Source organism: Carcharodon carcharias, chromosome 19 (genome assembly GCF_017639515.1).
Source record: "Carcharodon carcharias isolate sCarCar2 chromosome 19, sCarCar2.pri, whole genome shotgun sequence".
Lineage (NCBI taxonomy): Eukaryota > Metazoa > Chordata > Chondrichthyes > Lamniformes > Lamnidae > Carcharodon > Carcharodon carcharias.
In genome coordinates this window covers 36,361,517-36,387,541 of record NC_054485.1, presented here as the reverse complement: position 1 = coordinate 36,387,541, position 26,025 = coordinate 36,361,517, and the positions used below count along the sequence as shown (strand labels likewise).

At 44.1% G+C, this 26,025-nt stretch overlaps 1 protein-coding gene across 1 annotated transcript in view; it reads right to left on the bottom strand.

Moving 5' to 3' along the window:
- Nucleotides 1–25,513, bottom strand: part of rragca (Ras-related GTP binding Ca) — a 51,313-nt gene extending 25,800 nt beyond the window's left edge. The window contains exon 1 of the mRNA XM_041213168.1: nucleotides 25,002–25,513. Coding sequence (XP_041069102.1) covers nucleotides 25,002–25,391 — 390 coding nt within the window. The 5' untranslated portion in view covers nucleotides 25,392–25,513. The remainder of the gene's footprint in view (nucleotides 1–25,001) is intronic.
- Nucleotides 25,514–26,025: the final 512 nt, after the last annotated feature.

Genomic DNA, 26,025 nt, shown 5'->3' with positions numbered 1-26,025 from the left:
GCCAGCAACACCCACATCCCATGAGAGAATAAAGCACACATGTCCTAATCAATTAATTTAAGCAGTTAATAGTTAAGTATAAAAAACTGAAGCTTTTAAACTAATTCTCTATCTTGTTTTCAATTATTTTGAGGGCAAAAGCTCAAAAATCCTAAAAAATCTTATGGAAACTTTTTTTCTTATTGAGCTACAAGTTCAAAGTTTTGGAATAAAGCCCAAAATCAGCCATTAGAAAATAATTAATTGCATTCATATGGAGTCCTGTGACATCACAAAGTACGTCCAGGATATAAAAATAAATCACAAGTACCTAACATTCTGGTTTACATATTCATTATAAAATTGTGTGGAGACTTAAGAATCTAAAGTCTGAATGAATCACTCATGGCCAATTAATGGTACAGACTGCAAAACTGATAGGTACACTAAACAAAGCAAAAAGCTCCAAAATGTCAAAACTTAAAGCAAGGCTACATTTGACATTTCTATAGATGATATGAACATTTTTTTAAAAAAAAGTGTTTGCTCTGTCAGTTGTTGTTTTGACTGTTGATTTGGTGTATATGGATTTGCAAAAGGCATTTGATACAGTGCCACACAATAGCCTTGTGAGCAAAATTCTAGCTCATAGAAGGAATAAAAGGGAAAGTAGGCACTTGAATAAGAAATTGGATGAGGTGACAGGAAACAGAGTAGTGATAAATGATTGTTTTTCAGATGGGGGCAAAGTTTGTAGTGGAGTTATCCAGGGGTCAGAGTTGGGACTCTTGCTCTTCGTGATAAGCTTTAATGGCCTGGACTGTAGTGTTCAGAGCAGGATTTCAAAATATGATGATATGAAGATTGGAAAAGTTGTCAACTGTGATGAGGATAGTCATGAACTTGAAAAGGTCAGGTGTGTTGGTGGATTGGGCAGACAAGTGGCAGATGAAGTTCAATGCAGAGAAGTGTGAGGTGATTTGTTTTGGCAGGAAGAAGTGGACAGATAGTATAAAATAAAGGAAGAGACTCTAAAGGAGGTGCAGGAACAGAGGGACCTTGGTTTATATGTGAACAAATCATTGAAGGTGGCAAGGCATGTTGAGAGAGCAGTTAATAAAGCATATGGTATATTATGCTTTATTGGGGAGGTGATGGCCCATGGTGGTATTGTTGCTGGACTAGTATTCCAGAGACCCAGGGTAATGCTCTGGAGCAAAAACAGAATTACCTGGAAAAACTCAGGTCTGGCAGCATCGGTGGAGAAGAAAAGAGTTGACGTTTCGAGTCCTCATGACCCTTCAACAGAACTGAACATGCTCTGGAGACCTGGGTTCAAATACTGCCACGGGGGATGGTGGAATTAGAATTCAATAAAAATCTGGAATTAAAAGTCCAATGATGACCATGAAACCATTGTTGAATGTTGTAAAAATCCGTCTGGTTCACTAATGTCCTTTAGGGAAGGAAATCTGTCGTCCTTACCTGGTCTGGCCTGCATGTGATTGCAGACTTACAGCAATGTGGTTGATTCTTAAACGCCCTCTGAAAATGGCCCAGCAAGCCACTCAGTTGTAACAAACAGCTACAAAGACACAAAAAAAGGAATGAAACTGGACGGACCACCCAGCATCGACCTAAGCACAGGAAACAACAATGGCAACCACAGCCCTGTCGACTCTGCAAAGTGCTCCTTACTAACATCTGGGGCTAGTGCCATAATTGGAAGAGCTGCCTCACAGGCTAGTTAAGCAACAGCCGAACATAATCACCCTCAAAATCATATCTTACAGATAATGTCCCAGACTCCACCATCACTGGGTATGTCCTCTTCCACAGGCAGTACAGACCCAGCAGAGATGATGGCACAGTGGTATACAGTCAGAAGGGAGTTGCCATGGGAGTCCTCAACATCGACTTCAGACCCCATGAGGTCTCATGGCATCAGGTCAAACATGGGCAAGGAAACCTCCTGATTACCACATACCACCCTCCCTCAGCTGATGAATCAGTGCTCCTCCATGTTGAACTTGGAGGAAGCACTGAGGGTGGCAAGGGCACAGAATGTTCTCTGGGTGGGGAACTTCAATGTCAATCACCAAGAGCGGCTTGGTAGCACCACTACTGACCGAGTCCTAAATGACATAGCTGCAAGACTGGGTCTGCGGCAGGTGGTGAGGGAACCAAGAGGGAAAAACATACTTGACCTCATGCTCACCAACCTGCCTGCCACAGATGGATCTGTCCATGACAGTATCGGTAGGAGTGACCACCGCACAGTAATTGTGGGAGCGAAGTCCCGCCTTCACATTGAGGATCCCCTCCATTGTGTCATGTGGCATTTCAACTGTGCTAAGTGGGATAGCTTTCAAACAGATCTAGCAACTCAAGACTGGGCATCCATGAGGTGCTGTGGGCCATCAGCAGCAGAATTGTACTCTAATACAATCTGTAACCTCATTGCCCAGCATATCCCCCACTCTACCATTACCATCAAGCCAGGGGATCAACCCTGATTCAATGAAGAGTGCAGGAGGGCACGCCAGGAGCAGCAGCAGTTACTCAGAAATGGAGGTGTCAACCTGGTGAAGCTAAAAAACAGGGCTACTTGCATTCCAAACAGCATAAGCAGCAAGTGATAGACAGGGCTAAGCGATCTACAACCAACGGATCAGATCTAAGCTCTGTAGTCCTGCCACATCCAGTCATGAATGGTGGAGGACAATTAAACAACTCACTGAAGGAGGAGCTCCACAAATATCCCCATCTTCAATGATGGAGGAGCCAAGCACATCAGTGCAAAAAAAGTAAGGCTGAAGCATTCTCAATCTTCAGCGAGAAGTGCCAAATGAATGATCCACCTCTGCCTCCTCCGGAGGTCCCCAGCATCACAAATACCAATATTCAACCAATTCAATTCACTCCACGTGATATCAAGAAACGGCTGAAGGCATTGGGTACTGCAAAGACTATGGGCCCTGACAACATTCCAGCAACAGAACTGAAGACTTGTGCTCCAGAACTTGCCGCGTCCGTACCCAAGCTGTTCCAGTGCAGCTAAAACACTGGCATCTACCCAGCAATATGGGAAAATTGCCCAGGTACATCCTGTAGACAAAAAGCAGGACAAATCCAACCCAGCCAATTACCACCCCATCTGTCTACTCTCCATCATCAAAGTAACGGAAGGGGTCATCCGACAGGGCCACTCAGCTCCTGACCTCTTTACAGCTTTGGTTCAAACATGGACAAAAGAGCTGAACTTCCAAGGTGAGGTGAGAGTGACTGCCCTTGACATCAAGGCAGCATTTGACCGAGTGTAGCATCAAGGAGCCCTAGCAAAACTGAAGTCAATGGGAATCAGGGGGAAAAACTCTCCGCTGGCTGGAGTCATACCTAGCACAAAGGAAATGGTTGTAGTCGTTGGAGGTCAGTCATCTCGGCTCCAGGACATCACTGCAGGAATTCCTCAGGGTAGTGTCCTTGGCCCAACTATCTTCAGCTGCTCCAACAATGACTTTCCTTCCATCATAAGGTCAGAAGTATAAGGTCAGAAGTGGGGATGCTCGCTGATGACTGCATAATGCTCAGCACCATTTGCTACTCTTCAGATACTGATGCAGTCCATGCCCAAATGCAGCAAGACCTGGACAATATCCAGGCTTGGGCTGACAAGTAACATTTGCGCCACAAGTGTCAGGCATTGACCATCCCCAACAAGAGAGAATCTAACCATTGCCCCTTGATGCTCAATGGCATTAACATCACTGAATCCCCCATGATCAACATCTTATTGGGGGGGGGGGGGGGGGGGGGGGGGGGGGGGGGGGGTGTTGTTGTTACCATTGACCAGAAACTGAACTGGTTTCAGAATACTGCAGCTACAAGAGGTCAGAGGCCAGGAATTGTGCCACGAATAACTCACTTCCTGACTCCCCAAAGCCTGTCCACCATCCACAAGGCACAAGTCAGGAGTGTGATGGAATATCCCCACTTGTCTTGATGAGTGCAGCTCCTACAATACTGAAGAAGCAGGACACCATCCAGGACAAAGCAGTCTGCTTGATTGACACCACATCCACAAACATTCACTCCCTCCACCCCTGACGCACATTAGCAGCGTGTACTATCTACAAGATGCACTGCAGAAATTCACCAAGGCTCCTTAGACAATGCCTTCCAAATCCATGCGTGCTACCATCTAGAAAAGTCAAGGGCAGCAGACACATGGGAACTCCACCACCTGGAAGTTCCTCTCCAAGCCACTCACCATCCTGACTTGGAAACATATAGCTGTTCCTTCACTGTCGCTGGGTCAAAATCCTGTAACTCTCTTCCTAACAACACTGTGGGTGTACCTACACCACATGGACTGCAGCAGCTCAAGCAGGCAGCTCACCACCACTTTCAAGGGCAACTAGGGATGGGCAATAAATGCTGTCCCAACCAGCGAAGCCCACGTCCCGTGAATGAATAAAAAAAAGGCATTGAGTACAAGAGTAAGGAGGTCAGGTCATCCGCCCTCACGCCTTCTCCTCCATCCCAGAAACATGATAGGGTCCCCCTTGTCCTCACTTATCACCCCACCAGCCTCCGCATTCAAAGGATCATCCTCCACCATTTCCGCCAACTCCAGCATGATGCCACCACCAAACACATCTTCCCTTCACCCCCACTGTCGGCATTCCGTAGGGATCGCTCCCTCCGGGACACCCTGGTCCACTCCTCCATCGCCCCCTACTCCTCAACCCCCTCCTATGGCACCACCCCATGCCCACGCAAAAGATGCAACACCTGCCCCTTCACTTCCTCTCTCCTCACCGTCCAAGGACCCAAACACTCCTTTCAAGTGAAGCAGCATTTCACTTGCATTTCCCCCAACTTAGTCTACTGCATTCGTTGCTCCCAATGTGGTCTCCTCTACATTGGAGAGACCAAACGTAAACTGGGCGACCGCTTTGCAGAACACCTGCGGTCTGTCCGCAAGAATGACCCAAACCTCCCTGTCGCTTGCCATTTTAACACTCCACCCTGCTCTCTTGCCCACATGTCTGTCCTTGGCTTGCTGCATTGTTCCAGGGAAGCCCAACGCAAACTGGAGGAACAACACCTCATCTTCCGACTAGGCACTTTACAGCCTTCCGGACTGAATATTGAATTCAACAACTTTAGGTCGTGAGCTCCCTCCCCCATCCCCACCCCCTGTTTCCCCCTTCCTTTTTTTTTCCAATAAATTATAAAGATTTTCCTTTTCCCACCTATTTCCATTATAAAAAAAAACCTCCACTAGAGCTATACCTTGAGTGCCCTACCATCCAATCTTAATTAGCACATTCGTTTAGATAATATCACCAACTTTAACACCTATGTGTTCTATTGTACTATTGTCGTTGACATCTTTTGATGATCTGCTTCTATCACTGCTTGTTTGTCCCTACAACCACACCACCCCCCCTCCACCTCTCTATCTCTCCGCCCCCCACACACACACACACACACACACACCTTAAACCAGGTTATATTTCAACTCTTTCTTGGACTCGAACTCAAGTTCTGTCGAAGGGTCATGAGGACTCGAAACATCAACTCTTTTCTTCTCCGCCGATGCTGCCAGACCTGCTGAGTTTTTCCAGGTAACTCTGTTTTTGTTGAGGTCATATTGAACTTGTATAAGACAATAGGCTGTACCTGGAGTACTGTGTCCAGATCTGGGCACCATACTTAAGGCTGAGAAGGGATTGGAAAGGCTACAGAGGACATTCACAAGAATGATTCCAGGGATAAAAAGGACTGTAGTTATGAAGATATATTGGAGAGATTGGGACTGCTTTCCTTGGGGAAAAGAAAGCTGACAGGAGACATGATAGAGGTATTCAAGATCCTGAGGGGTATGGACAAGGTAAATAGTGAGATACTGTTCCCACTCAAGACAGCATCAAGAACTAGAGGACACATTCAAATTATTTGGCAAAAGGAGTGATAACATTGGGGAAAAATTTTGTCGCCCAGAAGGCAGTTGGAGTCTGGAACGAATTTGAAAGGGTGCTGAAGGCAGATTTGATCAAGGTATTCAAAAAGGGAACTGGATCGCTATCACAGAGAACATGCAAGGTTACAGGAATAAGGCAGGGGACTAGGCAGAATGCTCCTTCAGAGAGCCAATGCAAACTTGATGGGCTGAATGGCCTCCTTATGCACCTAATGAATGTGATCCTGGATTTCATCAACTCTTCTGTGAAAACCAGCACCTCGTGGTGCAAGAGCAATGCAACTCACCACATGGATCAGTATTTTAAAAATTCACAGCTCAGTTTATTTAATACTGATAGGGTTGGGAGGCAGAGATCTTGTGGCACAATTTGTAGTGTCCCTACCACTGGGCTATAAGCTCCAGGCTCAAGTCCCACTTCAGGACTTGATGGCCACAGAAGGTGCCTTCTTATGTGGCCAAAAAGGATTCTCAGCTTGTAAATCTTCCCAATATGTCTGATGGTGAGAGCAGGAGAGTTTCCTGGTCAGTCAAACTGTAGAAGGTAATGACAAGCCACTGCCGTACTTTGCCAAGCATAATCATGGACCAATCCAATGCAAGTCCATGGTTGCCAACCCCCTCTTAAGGCCTGATACCTAAAGGAAGTGGGGGGCAGGGGCAGAGAAACGGTGTGGTTGGGAAAGCACCTCCCCGCAGAAGAAATTGGATCCGCATTTTTCCTCCAATTGGGGTATCAAATGTAAATTGAATTGACATTTTGAAGGTGTGGATGTTTGTTTCATAAATGAATTGAAGGTTGCTCTAAATAAGATTGAAACAACAAAAAATTATACCAACACCTTACAAGTCTTAATTCTTGGGTATGATTGTTAAACACCCAAGTGATGCAAATCCTTCCAAATCTTGCAACTAACATTCACTGTAATTCTCTCACAGCTGCGCTGTACTGAAGAGCAAAGCTTGCTTTTTAAGCAAGGCAAGTTAATCAAGGAGTTTCTTTTTAAATGTTGATAAGATAAAGAAAGTTTTACTTAAGACAGAGAGGAGAAGAAATTTTCTGAGGGCAGAGTATCTTCCTCAAAAGGCAATGGAAGCAGAGTCTTTGAATGTTTAAGGCAGAGGTAGATTGATTCTTGATAAACGAGGTGGTAAAAAAGGTGTTGGGCGGGAGGTTACAATCAGATCAGCTCGAAGGGCCGAGTGGCCTAATCCTGCTCCTAACTCATGTTAGTATGATCACCATCCACATAAAAAGTACGTTTGTAAATGAGTTAAACTACTAAACCAAAAAGATAGCAACAATTAATCTTTTCTGTATCAAATCAAATATACGCTTTATCTGGAGAGCTTGCAATTGGTGCCTTTCAAATCCTCAGCATTTGTATTAATTAGTTCTGCTGACCCCTACATTCTTTCCGATTTAGAGGAAAGCATACCAGACAGTTCCTTGCATGTTACTCTCTAAACAGCACTGCAAAAACTGGAGCTCAGAGTGCAAGTGCAGGAGGGATCGAAAGAAAAAGAGCAAGGAGGATGCCCAACCATAAATCTACAATTTTGTGCCTGCAGGTGGGATACAATTTATTTGAAATTTCCTAAAATGAAAACTAAGGTAACAATTTAAGGGGGGGAAAATGTTTTACTCCAAGGAGTCTAACCATTATGACCAACTTAATAGGCAGGTAAAAAGTACTAGTCAACTAAACATTTTGTCAACATATTGATTTAAATATGAGAGACTGTTTTGGAAATGTTACACATCTGATATTGTGAAATTGGTAAATTTACAAATACTTGGAAAATTCAGTGTCTTTGCACACAGGATGTTAAACAGAAGCCCAGGAGCAGGCTTTAAGCCCACAAGGGTGCATTTGTAAATTAGGATTTTGCACTAAACCCGCAGTTGCTCACTACTTACTCTCTCACCCTGGCCGTCCACCCGGTCCAGACCTTATCTCTGCTCCCTTAAGTCCAAAGGCCGCAGATTTGAAAGGATATTGCAAGCAACTAAATTTAGACATCCACTGTCCAAGAGACCCAACTCCTGCTCCCTCGACCCTATTCCCAGCTAAACTGCTGACCACCTAGCTTCCTCTCCCAATCCCTGTTAGCTGATATTGTTAAAAGTTCTCTTCAGGCGTTGTTCCTCTCCTTTCAAAAAATCACCTCTCTCAAAAAAAAACCATACCTTGACCACACCGTCTTTGCAAACTACTGCACCTCCAACCTCCCCTTCCTCTCCAAAGTCCTTGAACATGTTGTTAACTCTCAAGGCGATGCTCACTTTTCTGAAACTTCATATTTAAATGCCTCCAATCAGGTTTCCAGTTCTTATCGAAGTCACAAATGATACCCTATGACGGTGTCAAAGGTGCACAATCCCTCCGTATGCTTCTCTACCTCTCTGCAGCCTTTGACAGGATTGACCACATCATCCTCCTCAATGCCTCTCCAATGTCGTCCCGCTGGGTGGTTCTGGTTCCATTTTAATCTAATCATAGCCAGAGAATCACTTACACTGGCTTCTCTTCCTGCTCCTGCACAATTACCTCTGGCGTCCCCCAAGGATCTATCCTTCGACCTCTCCTATATCTCAACTAAATGCAGCTCCTTGGTGACAACATCCAAAAGCACAGTCAGTTATCACAGCTGATGACATCCAGCTCAACCTCACCACCATCTTTCTCCACTCCTCCGCGGTTGCTGAATTATCAGACTGCTTATCTGATATCCAGTATTGGATGAGCAGAAATTTTCTCCAATTGATTGTTGGGAAGAAATTAATATTGGTCCTCACTCCAAACTCTGTTCCCTAGTTACTAACTACATCCCTCTCCCTGGCAGCAACCTGAGACAAAAACAGTTTGCAATGTTGGTGTCATATTTGATCCCAAGATGAGCTTCAGCCATATATTCATGTCATCACTAAGACCACCTATAATCTAAGCATCACTTAAGACCTCTGTATCATTGCCAAACTTAGGATCCGTTTCAATTCATTGGTTGCTGAAACCCTCATTTATGTCATTGTAACCTCTAGGCTTAACTGTTCAATGAACTCCTGGCTGTCTCACAAACTCTACCTGCCAGAAAGTTGTATTCATCCAAAATTTTGCTACCTGTGTCTTAACTCGCAACAAATCCCGTTCGCCAACCACCCCTGTGCTTGCTGCTTGACTTGGAATCAGTCTAGGTCAATGTCTTGATTTTAAAATTCTCATCCTTGTTTTTAAATCCCTTCATGGCTTCAGGCCACCTCTATCTCAATCCCCACAACCCTCATATCTAGGCTCCTCTAATTCTAGCCTCTTGAGTATCCCCAATTTTAATCGCTCCACCATGGGAGATCATGACTTCAGTTGCCTAGGCCCCAAGCTCTGGAATACCCTTCCTATACCTCACCACCTCACTTTCCCCCTTTAAAACACTTCTCAAAACTTTAGATCTTTGACCAAGTCTTTGGTCACATGATCAAGTATCTGAGCATCTCCTTACATAGCTCAATGTCAATGCTCTTATGAAGCCACTTGGGACATTTTATTACAATAAAAGGCATAATAGATATGAGTTGCTTTTATTATAAAATAGACCCAAATGCTGTGATAGGCTGACACTAGAACGGGGCATTCCCTGGAATTTGATGTGGAATGTGAATTGTATATGAACATGTTCAGTCTAAAGTGAAGCTAGTTCACACCAGCTGTGAAGCTGCACTTGCAAATGCACCAGAGACCAAATGACCCAAACCTTAGATGTATCATATACAAGGAGCAAAGCCCAAGGCAGGATGGGGAATAAACAGCAGGTAATTGCTAACATCACATGAAAGAAAGAGGTCTGGGAATAACAAAGCAGAAGCAATGTAAGCAAAGGCATATGCTACAGTTGAGCCATTTCTGCTTGCAATGCCATCAGAAGCCTATTGTTAGAGGTCATGAAGTCAAGCTATGATACTTTTTTGTACATTTGCAGAGTTAGTTCAGAATACTGACAGATTGAACAGTATTTTGTGTCTTCACTGTATAAGACTTAGAAAACTCCCCAAACATACTTGAAAATCAAGAGGCAAACAGGAGGAAGGAACTTTATCACCATCACTAGGGAAAAAGATGCTGGGCAGACCTAAAGGCTGACAAGTCCCCAGGACCAGGTGGCCTGCATCCTAAGGTCTTAAAAGAAGTAGTTGCAGAGATAGTAGATGCATTGGTTATAATCTTCCAAAATTCCTTGGATTCTGAAAAGGGTGCCAGAGGATTGGAAAATAGCTAATGTTACACCTTTATTCAAGAAAATGGCAGGGTGGGAAGGCAGAAAGCAGGAAATTATAGGCCTGTTAGCCTAACACCTTAATAGGAAAATTGCTAGAATCCATTATTAAGGAGGTCATATCAGGATACTTAAATCATAATTTGATCAGGCAGCATCAACATGAGTTTGTGAAAGGGAAATCATTTTTAATGAATTTGTTAGAGCTTTTTGAAGTAACAAGGTGGATAAAAGGGGAACCTGTAGATGTGGTGCACTTGGATTTCCAGAAGATACTTGATAAGGTGCCATATCAAAGGTTACTACAGAAAATAAAATTACATGGTGTAGGGGGTAACAAATTGGCATGGATAAAGGATTGGCTAGCTAAAAGGAAGCAGAGGGTAGAAATAAATGGGTCTTTTTTGGGTTGGCAAGCCATGACAAGTAGAGCGCCACAGGGATCAGTGCTGGGGTCTCAAACTATTTACAATCTACCCAGAGGGTGGTGGGAATCTCAAACTCACTGCATGAAAAGGTGGTAGAGACAGAAACCCTCATAACATTTAAAAGTATTTGGATGTGCACGTGCAATGGATGGCATACAAGGCTGTGGGCCTACTGCTAGAAAATGGGATTAGAATAGCGTTTGACTGGCACAGACTCGATGGGCTAGAGGGCCTTTTTCTGTGCTGTAGACCTCTATGACTATGACTCTATCAATGATTTTGTTACGGACAGGAGGGAGGTCAGTTCAAACAGCAGTTTTCCTCTTATCAATTATCTATAAGCAGGTGTTTTGAATTAGTTTATTTTAAAGAATAAGCAGTGGCATTTTTTTTGCTAACCTCTTAATTTTTGTGTGGTCCAATTTAACTAATAATCCACAGCAAACTTGAGTTAGGGTTAACTCAAGTTAACTTGTTTCACACGTTCAAAATCCACGAAAGAATTGTCCACAATATCCCATTTCACATTCACACTGTGGTGGGGGGGTGAAAAAGAGAGATAAAGACATTTACAGTACCAGGACCACAGAAAACTAAACATTGGCTCACATGAGTTCCAGAGTCCAAAAGTAGGGTCCAATGAGGAATTCTTTCACATAGACGTTTCGTGCTCAGGTGGCTGGAGACCAGTGTTGTAAGGTTTGCCTTTCCAGGTTGATATTGCAAGATGAACTGGGCATGCGGAGATTGAGTCGATTCTATAGGTGATGGTACAAAATCTTCCAGCAGAGACAGGTTAGATGGGCCGGCTGTCCTGTCTGGACACAACCTACTTCTTTATGGCTTTCCAGTCAGATGGTAAAACAGCAAACTGGGTGTGCAACCCAGAAATGTAATATTAAACTGTTCCAGCGGCCAGATTCTTGGATCATGTGACCTTCCTCCTCCACAATGACTTCATAAGGGATATTTATCCAACATCTGGAATTGGCTCTCATTTCAGGACTGAATGTCTCAGCCATTATGGGTTGAAAGGGGCACCATTTATGTTGAGAGGCTGGCGCTTGGGAAGCCATGCTCTCAGTAGACCAATAACTCTGCGAGCAAGATTAGCTTACCAAATGCAAATGGGATTCCTGCAGCTCCCTTTGAAATTGGTCTGAACAGTCCCAGGTTGTCTGTTAGTAGTTCCCTAGGCTTAATAAGTGTGACATTCCAGAAACTGAGAAGTGAATTCTTTTATTCTGGAGAAAAAGTCCAGTTTAAAAATAAAAAATAGCAATAAGCAATAACATTTTAAAATTTATACAGTTTCTTTTACATGTCAGAGGAACCCAATAATTTGGATGATGGGACCGAGTGTATGGTAGCTAAATTTGCCAATGACACCAAGATAGGTAGGAAAGTAGTTGTCAAGTGCAGGTAAAGAGTCTGCAAAGGGATATATGTTAGATAGGTTAAGTGAGCAGGCAAAATTTTGGCAGATGGAGTATAATGAGGGAAAATGCAAACTTGTCCACTTTGGCACGAAAAATAGAAAAGCAGTATACTATTTAAGTGGAGAGAGATTGCAGAACTTGGTGGTACAGACAGAACCGGGTGTCCTGGTGCATGAATCACAAGAAGTTAGTATGCAGGCACAGCAAGTGATTAGGAAGGCAAATGGAATGTTGGCACTTATATTCCATTCTCCTTGCAATAAGAGAGTGGGAAGTTTTACTGCAGATGTACAAGGCTTCGGTGAGACTACAACTGTGCACAGTTTGGATCTCCTTATTTGAAAAAAAAAGGTGTCATTGCGTTAGAAGCATTTCAGAGAAGGTTAATTCAACTCATTCCTGGGATGAGAGGCTTATCATATGACAAAAGGTTGGGTCTATACCTATCGGAATTTAGAAGAATGAGAGGTGATTTTATTGAAACGTAAGACCCTGAGGGGATCTGATAGAGTAGATACCAGGAGGATGTTTCCACTTGTGACAGAGACTAAAACCAGGGGACACAGTTTGAGAATAAAAGGTCTAAGACAGAAATGACGAGAAATGTTCTCTCTCAAAAGGGTTGTTACTAGGTGGAATTTTCTTCCTCAGAAACCAGTGGCAGCTGGGTCATTGAATTTATTCAAGGTAAAGTTAGACAAGTTTTTAGACAAGGGGGTCCAGGGTTATGTGGAGGGGGGGGTGCGGAGAAGACAGATCGATAGAAAAAAGTGGAGTGAGGCCCAACCAGACCAGCCATGGTCTTATTGAATGGCGGGGAAGGCTTAAATGGACTGTGTAGATAGTCCAACTAGGGAAGGGGCAATACTGGACCCGGTATTAGGGAATGAACCCAGCCAGGTGGTCGAAGTTTCAGTAGGAGAGCATTTTGGGAAAAAAGTGACCATAATTCAGTAAGTTTCAAGGTACTGGTGGATAAGGATAACAGGAGTCCTCGGGTTAAGGTGCTTAATTGGGGGGGAAGGCTAATTATAACAATATTAGGCAGGAACTAAGGAATCTAGACTTGAGGCAGATGTTTGAGGGCAAATAAACAACTGACATGTGGCTTTCAAACGTCAGTTGATAAGAATTCAGGACCGGCATGTTCCTGCTAGGATAAAGGATAAGCATTGCAAGTTTCAGGAACCTTGGATAACGAAAGATAGTGAGATTAGTCAAAAAGAAAAAGGGAAGCATTCGTAAGGGCTAGAAGGCTGGGAACAGTTGAAGCCCGTGGAGAATACAAAGAAAGTAGGAAGAATCTTAAGGAAGGAGTCAGGAGGGCTAAAAGGGGTCATGAAAAGTCACTGACAACCAGGATTAAGGAAAATCCCAAGGCCTTCTATACATATGTAAAAAGCAAGAGGGTAGCCAGGGAAAGGGTAGGCCCACTCAGGGACAGAGGTGGGAATCTGTGTGGAGCCAGAAGAAATGGGAGAGATACTAAATGAATACTTCTCATCAGTATTCACCAAAGAGAAGGACTTAGCAGTCAATTTGTCTAGGGAAGAGAGTGGGTAGATAGCCTGGAACATGTTGAGATCAAAGAGGTGTTAGGCGTCTTGAAGAATATTAAAAGGTGGATAAGTCCCCAGGGCCAGATGAGATCTACCCCAGAGTACTGAGGGAGGCAAGGGAGGAGATTGCTGGGGCCTTGACAGAAATCCTTATATCCTCATGAGGTCCCAGAGGACTGGAGAATGGCCAATGTTGTTCCATTGTTTAAGAAGGGTAGCAGGGATAATCCAGGAAATTACAGGCCAGTGAGCCTTACATCAGTGGTAGGGAAATTAATGGAGAAGATTCTTCATGACAGGATTTACTATCATTTGGAAGCAAATGGCATATTAGTGAGAGGTAGCATGGTTTTGTGAAGGGGAGGTCATGTCTCACTAACTTGATCGAGTTTTTCGAGGAAGTGGCAAAGATGATCGACGATGGAAGGGCAGTGGATGTTATATACATGGATTTCAGTAAGGCCTTTGACAAGGTACCTCATGGCAGACTAGTAGAGAAGGTAAAGTCGCACGGGATCAGAGGTGGGCCGGCAAGATGGATACAGAATTGGCTTGGTCATAGAAGATAGAGGGTAGCAGTGGAAGGGTGCTTTTCTGAATGGAGAGCTGTGACTAGAGTTCCCCAGGGATCAGTGCTGGGACCTTTGTTTGTGGTATACATAAATGATTGAGGAAAATGTAACTAGGTTAATTAGTAAGTTTGCAGACGACACTAAGGTTGGAAGAGTTGCAGACAGTGAAGAGGATTGTCAAATGATACAACGGGATATAGATCGGTTGGAGACTTGGGCGGAGAAATGGCAGATGGAGTTTAATTCGGACAAATGCGAGGTAATGCATTTTGGAAGGTCTAATACAGGCAGGAATTACACAGTAAATGGCAGAACCCTTAAGTGCATCGACGGGCAGAGGGATCTGGGTGTACAGGTCCACAGGTCACTGAAAGTGGCAACGCAGGTGAATAAGGTAGTCAGAAAGGCATATGGCATGCTTGCCTTCATTGGCAGGGGAATTGAGTGTAAAAGCTGGGAAGTCATGCTGCAGCTGCATAGAACCTTGGTTAGGCCACACTTGGAATATTGCCTGCAATTCTGGTCACCACATTACCAGAAGGATATGATGGCGTTGGAGGGTGCAGAGGAGGTTTACCAGGATGCTGCCTGGTCTGGAGGTCATTAGCTATGAGGAGAGGTTGGAGAAACTCAGATTGTTCTCACTAGAGCGACAGAGATTGAGGGGCGACTTGATAGAAGTTTACAAAATTATGAATGGCATGGACAGAGTAGATAGTCAGAAGCTTTTTCCCAGGGCGGAAGAGTCAATTACTAGGGGACATAGATTTAAGGTGAGAGGAGAAAACTAAAGGAGGAGATGTGCGGGGCAAGTTTTTTTTTTTAAAAACGCAGAGGGTAATGAGTGTCTGGAATTCGCTGCCAGAGGAGGTGGTGGAAGCAGGTACGATAGCAGTGTTTAAGAGGTAGCTTGACAAATACACAAATAGGAGGGAATAGAGGGATACGGACCCCGGTAGTGCAAAATGTTTTAGCTGACAGGCAATGGGATCAGCACAGGCCTAGAGGGCCGAACAGCCTGTTCCTGTGCTGTACTTTGTTCTTTTCTTGACTGCTCCTACGTCCTCTGTTCCAATGACATCATCTGTCTCAACTCATTCAGACAAGATAACACACTTACCTTCATTTAAGTTGCCTCTGGTCTCTACTTGGTCAGAAAATGTATTTTAATGCATTATAATTGTGCGACTGCCTCGTGAGTGATCTCACTACTTCTTTCCAAAGTCAGGAGTGTTATACTGCAACTTGGTGCAGCAACACAAACTACAGTATAAAGATTGAGAAATACAAAGAGAATTAATTGACTCATTCAATAAACTATCCTTCCTGAAGCGGAGATTCATGTAACCACAAACTCAGATTCATAGTACTGGAGTAATGTTGACTCACACAACAGGTGCAACAAAATGAAGAGTAAAAGGAATAAAGTAACTTAATGCTGCTAGAATCAACGACTCATTTCACGTGTAATAAAATATGAATAAAGATACTATACCGAGAAATGTTTACCAAATCTGGGGAAGCAGAGAAGTAGCTAGATATAGCTACTTATACTTATTCAATGTAGTCATCAGAGAACGCAACACTCCAATATAATTTCCAGATGGATGCATTGTCCTAGCATTCCAATCCAGTACCCCTTTATTGGCAGTTACACTGCTGGCACCATTTACAAATCAGTGCAAGAGACAGACAACTGTTCACATCACTGACCTCCATTTATGAACTTAAAACAGTCAGTTAGAGTGTTTTCTTCTGATTATCAGCTTATCTCAGAGACAGAATGGAATGGTGGTACAAGCAAACTCTTAAGTGAAAACTAGATGATACAAAAAAGGTGCTTCTATTAAGAAGAAAAAAAAAAACTTATGCTGGCAACATTATAGTCTGCTCTTGATTCAAGTACCCTAATGCAAAGTGATGATTCTTTTTAGCACTAGGTTCCCAATTTCCTGGCTATTCACTTCAGTTAGTTCAAATTGCTGCACAATTCAAATTGCTCTGGTAAAGAAACTATTTAGAATCATGAAATGACTTAAAAATGTAGTACGGTCTAATTGTAAAACCAAATAATGTATCACTCAGTTTACCAGAAAAATGTTGAAGCGTTAAGTTGCAATGAAACCTGGTAACTCTCTTTACCATCTACATTTCATATTCAGAAATAGAATGTCAGAGATCAAGAGTACAATTAGGAACAGATCACAGATAGTCTGATATATTCCAAAGCCTGAACCAGCATGTTGAAAATGTTTAATTATTAAAACAACTGCACGTTTCAGCTAAAGTTGTTTTACTTCTGACAGCTTCTACTCCTACTACCTTAATTTCAAAAACCAAGAGAGGATCTGAAAGTGATGAAAGAATTCCCCTACCTGCACAGCTGCATGATGGGCACCAACACTAATCAGGAAGTTAAATACAAAGAGAAAATCTAGATGACTTGCTGAGACACATCAAGACCAAAGTTTGGTACTGGAAGGGCAAATATGACATGTTAAATGATGCTACTTAACAGAAATGGCAAATGTGGCCTAACTCAAAGTCAAAATACAAGTCCCTATCTCAATTACAGGAGACCCAAAAAATTTGGTGCGAAACTCATTGATAACAAAAGCAATGATTTACATACATATAGAAAGAAAAGCCTTAGAAAACCAATAATATTTTATAGTGCCTTCAACATAAACCATCCCAGGGTGCTTCACAGGAACATTATAAAATGAAATATGATACTGAGCCATATAGGGTCAGATGACAAGGCTTGGACAAAGGTGCATTTTAAAGGATTGTCTTGAAAGAGAAAGGAGGTGGACAGTTGTAGAGAGGGAATTCGAGAGCTTATGTATGAGACAAGGTTCAGACAGACGATTAAAATCAGGGATGCCCAACAGACCAGAATTGACTGGGCACAAGTATCTGGAAGGGTAGACACTTCCTCGCAGACACTTCCTCCTACCTCTCCCTGGACCATGACCCCACCACTGAACATCAAGCCATTGTTTCCAGGACTGTCACTGACCTCATCTCCTCTGGGGATCTCCCTCCCACAGCTTCCAACCTGATAGTCGCCCAACCTCGGACAGCCCGCTTCTATCTCCTACCCAAAATCCACAAACAGAACTGCCCCGGTAGACCGATTGTCTCAGCTTGCTCCTGCCCCACAGAACTCATTTCTCATTATCTTGACTCCCTTCTCTCTCCCCTTGTCCAGTCCCTTCCCACCTACATCCGTGATTCCTCTGACACCTTACGTCACATCAACAATTTCCAGTTCCCTGGCCCCAACCGCTTCCTCTTCACCATGGACGTCCAATCCCTCTACACCTCCATCCCCCACCAGGATGGTCTGAGGGCCCTTAGCTTCTTCCTTGAACAGAGGCCCGAACAATCCCCATCCACCACTACTCTCCTCCATCTGGCTGAACTTGTTCTCACGCTGAACAATTTCTCCTTCAACTCCTCTCACTTCCTCCAAATAAAAAGGTGTGGCTATGGGTACCCGCATGGGCCCCAGCTATGCCTGTCTCTTTATGGGGTATGTGGAACATTCCTTGTTGCAGTCCTACTCCAGCCCCCTCCCACAACTCTTTCTCCGGTACATCGATGATTACTTCGGTGCCGCTTCATGCTCTCGTCGGGACTTGGAAAAATTTATTAATTTTGCTTCCAATCTCCACCCCTCCATCATTTTCACGTGGTCCATCTCTGACACTTCCCTTCCTTGACCTCTCTGTCTCAATCTCTGGTGATAGACTGTCCACCAATATCCATTACAAACCCACCGACTCCCACAGCTATCTCGACTACAGTTCCTCACACCCCGCTTCCTGTAAGGACTCCATCCCATTCTCTCAGTTCCTTCACCTCCATCGCATCTGTTCCGATGATGCTACATTCAAAAACAGTTCCTCTGACATGTCCTCCTTCTTCCTTAACCGAGGTTTTCCACCCACGGTCGTTGACAGGGCCCTCAACCGTGTCCGGCCCATCTCCCGCGCATCTGCCCTCACGCCTTCTCCTCCCTCCCAGAAACATGATAGGGTCCCCCTTGTCCTCACTTATCACCCCACCAGCCTCCGCATTCAAAGGATCATCCTCCACCATTTCCACCAACTCCAGCATGATGCCACCACCAAACACATCTTCCCTTCACCCCCCCTTATCGGCATTCCGTAGGGATCGCTCCCTCCGGGACACCCTGGTCCACTCCTCCATCGCCCCCTACTCCTCAACCCCCTCCTATGGCACCACCCCATGCCCACGCAAAAGATGCAACACCTGCCCCTTCACTTCCTCTCTCCTCACCGTCCAAGGACCCAAACACTCCTTTCAAATGAAGCAGCATTTCACTTGCATTTTCCCCCAACTTAGTCTACTGCATTCGTTGCTCCCAATGTGGTCTCCTCTACATTGGAGAGACCAAACGTAAACTGGGCGACCGCTTTGCAGAACACCTGCGGTCTGTCCGCAAGAATGACCCAAACCTCCCTGTCGCTTGCCATTTTAACACTCCACCCTGCTCTCTTGCCCACATGTCTGTCCTTGGCTTGCTGCATTGTTCCAGTGAAGCCCAACGCAAACTGGAGGAACAACACCTCATTTCCCGACTAGGGACTTTACAGTCTTCCGGACTGAATATTGAATTCAACGACTTTAGGTCGTGAGCTCCGTCCCCCATCCCCACCCCTTTTCTGTTTCCCCCTTCCTTTTTTTTTCCAATAAATTATAAAGATTTTCCTTTTCCCACCTATTTCCATTGTATAAAAAAAACCCATTAGAGCTATACCTTGAGTGTCCCACCATCCATTCTTAATTAGCACATTCATTTAGATATTTAACTTTAACACCTATGTGTTCTATTGTACTATTGTCATTGGCATCTTTTGATGATCTGCTTCTATCACTGCTTGTTTGTCCCTACAACCACACCCCCACCTCTCTCTATCTCTCCGCACCGCCCCCCCCCCCACACACACACACACACACACACACACACAAACACACACACACACTTTAAACCAGCTTATATTTCAACTCTTTCTTGGACTCGAACTCAAGTTCTGTCGAAGGGTCATGAGGACTCGAAACGTCAACTCTTTTCTTCTCCGCCGATGCTGCCAGACCTGAGTTTTTCCAGGTAATTCTGTTTTTGTTTTGGATTTCCAGCATCCGCAGTTTTTTTGTTTTTATCTCTGGAAGGGTTGTGGGACTGGAGGAGATTACAGGCATAGGGAGCGGCCAGGCCGTGGAAGGATTTTAAAATAAGGATAAGAATTTTAAAGCTGAGGTACTGTTTGACGAGGAGCCAACATAGGTCAATGAACAAAGGGGTGTTAGGTGCAAGTTAAGACATGGGCAGAGTTTTGGATGATCTCAAGTTTACACAGTGTATAATGTGGGAGACCAGTCAAGAGCATATTGAAATAGTCAATGTAGAAGTAATATTGACATGAAATGAGTGTTTTAGCAGATGAGCAATGTTGCGAGTGAAAATAGGTGGTCTCAGTAATGGTGTGAATGTGGTCAGAAGCTCATCTCAGTCAAACAAGACATCAAGGTTGCAAACATAAAGATAAAAAGGCAAAATACTGCAGATGCTGGAAATCTGCAACAAAAACAAAAAATGCTAGATAAGCTCAGCAGGTCTGACAGCATCTGTGGAGAGAAAGACAGTTAACATTGAGTCCAAATGACTCTTCTTTAGAGCTAAAGGGAAGTAGAAATGCAGTGAAATATATACTGTTTAAGGGGGTTGGAGCAGGTGGAGCTGGACAGAAGGCCAGCGATAGGTGGAGGCAAAGGAGAGGTTGCAAAAGATGTCAAACAAAAAGGTCAAAGGGGTGTTAATGGTGGTGGTACTAGCTGAAGGAAGCGCTAATGGTGACATTAAGAGTAGAAAGCAGAGTGCGATAATGGCCGGACCAGGGTAAGTACTCTGGAAAGAACAACATGAGCAAGGTTGCAAACAGACTGGTTTCATCTCAGACCGTTGCTGAGAGGGATGGAGTCAGTGGCTAGCAAATGGAGTTTGGAGGTTGGCTTCAATCCTCCTAATATTTAATTGGAAGAAATTTCTGCTCAGCCAGCACTGGATGCCAGATAAGCAGTCTGATATTTTAGCAACAGAGGAGTCAAGAAAGATGCTGGTGAGGTAAAGCTGAGTGTCATCAGTGCAAGTGGAAACTAATGATTTGCTTTTGCTGCTATGGCAACACAACATCTATTATAAAGAAACCAGGAGAGAATGTAAAGGCCAAGGTGTTAACTTCTGTTAATTTTTTCCTAAAAACATCTAAATGTCCCATTCTTTAAAAATTAAAGAAATGGGAATTTTAGGACTTAGAAGGACAAAATCTAACTAAATGAAATGCTGCATTGCTACAAAGAGGTCAAAGTATTTAGCATATGCAAGCCAAGAGAAAGACAAAAAATCTAACAAACTAAATGAAATGCTGCATTGCTACAAAGAGGTCAAAGTAATTAGCATATGCAAGCCAAGTGGAATGACTGAACTTCATGAGTAATCCAAAGATATATGCAAAACCCAACAAAATGCTGCATAAACCTTTTAAATCTGTTATCTACCATCTGTTCCACCAACTTACAGCACACATCTTGGGGAAATGCTCCATGATTACATGCTGCTGACGTGTACAGAAGAATAAAATTGCAATAAGCAGGTGGTTATTTGTAATAAAAGGAAATTACATGCGTGTCAGGACAAGACAATGACATATTCTGGTTATTTGATGCTCAAAATGATATATCACTGGACTGATCACATCCTACTTGACAAATGTGAAATATAATTTTGTTTGTAAAACCAACAGTAATGCAACATTTTTTAATTTTTTCGTGAGATCTGGGTGTTGCTGGCTAGGCAAGTATTTATTGTCCACCCCCAACTGCCCTTTGGAAGGTGATGGTGAGCTGCTTTCTTGAACTACTGCAGTCCATATGGTGTAGGTACACTGACAGTACTGTTAGGGAGTTCCAGGATTCTGACCCAGCAACTTTGAAGGAACAGCGATATAGTTTCAAGGCAGGATGACATATGGCTGGAAGGGCAACTTACAGGTGGTGTTCCTATGGATCTGCTTCCCTTGTCCTTCTAGATGGTAGTGGTCTTGGGTTTGGAAGATGCTGTTGAAGGAGCCTTGGTGAGTGGCTGTCATGTATCTTGTAGATGATTGCACTGCTGCCACTGAGCGTTGGTGGTGGAGGGAGTGAATGTTTAATGCGGTGGATGGGGTGCCAATCAAGTGGGCTGCATTTGTCCTGGATGGGGTCAAGCTTCTTGAGTGTTGTTGGAGATGCACTAGTCCATGCAAGTGCAGAGTATTCCATCATACTCCTGACTTGCGCCTTGTAGATGGTGGACAGGATTTGGGGAGTCAGGTGAGTCACTTGTCACAGAATTCTCAGCCTCTGCCTCTTGTGGCACAGTAATGGATCACTTATTATGAAAGCAGTTGTGAAAAATGTGGCATTTCACAATTACATAATAGATTAACAGCATTTTTTTTCTCCTCACAGCAAGAGGGTTTCCATGATGCAACTAAATACAAAAAGAATGGATGCAGCTGTTCAATTTTAGCTTAACACAGGACACTACAGGCACCAATGAGACCAGTATTGTTCAGACAGCATACAACCAGGTTCTGCATCTTCACAGAGTGAGTTCCATGCTTGCCTTTGTTACCTCTAAACCTGACTATTCCAATGCACTCATGGCTGGTCTCCCATATTCTACTCTCCATAAACTTGAGCTCATCCTAAAACTTTGCTGCCTGGATCTTGTTCACTTATGAACCCTATGTTTGCTGACTTACATTGGCTCACAGTCAACATCTTGAATTTAAAATTCTCATCTTTGTTTACAAATCACTCCACCACCTCACCCCTCTATCTTTGTAGCATTCAAGAAGCTTGACACCAACCTTCCAAAATATCCACACTCATCTAATTCTGGCTTCTTGAACATCCGATTTTAACTGCTTCACCTGTCTGACAAAGCTTTTGCTCATTTGGCCTAATATCTCCTTATGTGGCTCAGTATCATTGTTTTATAAATCACCTGTGAACCACCGTGGAATATTTTATTAATGTAAACCTGCTGTGCTATATAAAAATAAGTTGTCATCGTTGTGTAGGGTGTAAGATCTCCCAGTTTTAATATTAAAGAGCTGATAGGTAGGATCTCTCTGCAATTTGATATTTTACAAATAATCTATTAAATTTGCTTCATTCCAATTATAGTGCAAACATTATCTGTTTGAGGATGTCTCACACCTCTTGACCTAGCCAATAGACTCAGACACAAAGGCACACCCAGAGTAGTCAACACTGCAGAGCCCTCTTCACTAACAACTGGGGCCAAAGTTGGGAGAGCTGTCCCAAAGACGAGTTAAGGAACAGCCTAACATAATCACACTCACCGAATCATAGCTTTCCACCATACCTCCCCATCACTGGGACACAGGGCAGACCCACCACAGGTGCTGAAAGAGTGGTTAACATTCAGGAGGTAATGACCTTGGGAGTCCTCAAGATTTGAGTCCAGACCCCATGAAATCTCATAACAACAGGTCAAATGTGGGCTAGGAAGCCTCTTACTGAATTGCAGCTACTGCCCTGGCTCAGCTGATAAAAGTGAGTACTCCTCCATGTTTAACACACTTGGAAGAAACACAGAGGATAGCAAGGAGACAAAATGCACTCCAGGTGGAGTGTTTCAATGTCCATCAAGAGTGGGATGGTAGCACCACTACTGACCAAGCTGGCTGAGTCCAGAAGGACATAGCTGCCAGATTGGGTCTATGGCAGGCGGTCAGAGAGCCAACACAAGGGAGAAACATTTACTTGACCTTGTCCTCACCAATCTACCTGTCCCAAATGAATCCTTCCATGACAGCATCAGTAGAACTGACCACCACACTATCCTTGTGGATGCGAAGTTCTTTCTTCACACTGAAGATATTCTCCATTGTGCAGCATAGCACTACTACTGTGCTAAATAGGATAGATTGGGCAGCATTAGGCACACCTAAAAATGCGATGCCAACCTGATGAAGTTACAACAGAACTACATGAATGCTAAACAGCCAAAGTAGCATGTAACAGTTAGAGCTAAGAGGGCGCACAACCAATGGATCAGCCCTACAATGGTGAATAGTGGTGGATAATTAAGCAACTAATGGGGTTGGAGGCTCCATGAATATCTCTATTCTCACTGATGGAGTAGTCCAGCACATGAATACAAAAAACAAAGTTGAAGTATTTGCAACCTCTCTCAGCCTATATGCCAAATGGATGATCTCTCTTATCTTCTCCTGAAGTCGCCACCTTACAGATGCCAGAATTCAACTAATTCAATTCACCCCATATTATATCAAGAAATAGCTTAGGGTGCTGGTTACAGCTAAGTTTATAGCCCCTTACAGCATTTTGACTGTAGGGCTGAAGATCTATGCTCCAGAATTAGCCAAGCCTCAAATCCAGATGTTTAAGTGCACCTACAACACTGACATCTACCCAACAAATGAAAAATTAGACAGGCATACCCCCATCCACAAAGAAACAGCCTAAGTATACCCTGTCCACAAAAAATACAACAAATCCAATGGGGATAACTAGCCCTTCCTCTTTAGCCTACTCCCAATCAGCAGCAAAAGTGATGAAAGGGAGTGGCGACAGTGCCTTCAAGTCATAGTTACACAGCAATAACCTGCTCATCAATGCTCAGCCTGTATCCTGCCAGGGCCACTCAGCTCCACTCCTTATTTCTGCCATGGTCAAAAATGGGCAAAGGCACTGGATTTCAGAGGTTCCAACACTGGCAGTATATACCATCCACAAGATGCACTGCAGCAACTTACCTGGGTTTCTCCAACAGCACTTCCCAAAGCACATGACCTCTATCACCTAGAAGGACAACAGCAGCAGACACACAGGAACATCACCACCTCCAACTTGGCCACCATCCTAACTTGGAAGTGTACTGCTGCTCCATCATCATTGGGACAAAATCCTGGACCTCCCTATCTAACAGCACCGTGCCTTCACCATTTGGAATGTAGCAGTTCAAGGCAGCAGCTCAGCCCAATAGCAATTAGGGATGTAGCAACAAATTGGCAGTAACACCACATCACATGAATGAATAAAAAGACTCATTTGGCAATTCCACACTTGCATTGCAACACAATTTGCAACAACACAAAGCTGAATTTGATTCACACACAGTGTACCTTGTCCCTGTTGTTTTATCTATGCACCAATGAAGCCACTTTAAAAGAAATAAGCAAAACCCTCCAAAAAGCTGATGGAAATCACAAGATAAACATGTATCACCTTTACAAATGGGAGAACAGAATAGGTGAAAGCTGACCTGTACTAAATGTAGCATGTGCTGCCACACTGGGTGAAAAAACAGATTTAAGGTTTACTTCTAGCAAAGCCCCCTCAATTTGGTTAGGTCATCCTAGGTCACTTCAAAAGATGGTTGGGCTAAAAAAAGGTGCCTCAATGTTTTGGTGACTTAGGCAAACAGCTCAAGAGGGAGATGTTTTTAAAAGCAATATAATACAACCTGATTGAAAATGTTCAGATTTGTGCAGTGAAAAACGACCAGAGGGACAGAAATGAAAACCCAAACAAGTTATCAGCTCCCTCCCCTCCATCTTAAACAGATGACATCATTGGTTTCAAGCGGCTCTGTGCAATGGGAAAGCCCTCAGTCAGTACTGGGGCTGCAGTCAGTTTACCTGCGCGTCAATGACAAAGATGAGAGCCCCGGTGCCCCTGAAGATCATCTCATAGTCGAAGGTGGGGTCGAAGAAGTCCACCTGGCCTGGGAAATCCCAAATCTGGAAGTTGACAAAGGAACTGTTGGAGATGTCGTCCTTGTAGATCTTGTTGGTGCTCTCTAAGAAGAGGGTCTCATTGGGGGACATCTTATGAAAGACCACCTTCTGGATAGAGGACTTGCCGCTGCGTCTGAGGCCCATCAACAGGATGCGGGGCTTACTGTCAGACTGCGACTCGCTGCCTTCCATGTCGGCCTCCTCCACTCCGTAGCCGAAGTCTTTGGGGAAAGAGTCCACCACTCCATAGCTGCTAGCCAGCGGCTCCTCGTCCACGTACTGGATGGACATGTCACGGCTCGGGCAGGCAGAAGGAAAGAGAGGAAGCCGCCCGATGCCGCACTCAGTTTCGGCGCTGCTCGCGCTCAGCCTCCCGCACCGTGCAACCGAGCTCACCTCACCTTCCTCCTGGCCTTACTTCGTCGTTTATTGGCTGGCCGTCCCCACCGCGTGTCCCGCCCTCTCACCCGTCACGTGCTATCATTGGCCTATTCACACGTCCATCAAAACTCAGCCGCCAGCAGGCTTGGTCGACGCCGTCATGTGTTAACATCACCTGACTCGTGCTGGCGACCTTTGACCCCCTTCCTGGGCCAAGAAACGACCAAGGGGAGGAGGAGGAAATCAGGTGGAGGTGGAAGGGATTGGATGGAAGAGATGGGTTGATGGCAGAGGCTGTTGATGCTACCAGGGAGTGGAGAGATGTGTGGTTGAATTTCTGAGAATGGATTTGATTCAGTCCCAACAGGTGGATTCCAGTTAGAATGACCACAGTACAAACTCCTTCATGTGGCTGGTGGAAAATAATTTGTTTACAATGAGATATCAGATTTTAATGTGCAACCACCCCTGGATCGTTCAGCTAAATCCAGGCCTGTAATTTGATTGTAAGAGATTGCTGAATGCCAAGGCTTCTCAGATTATA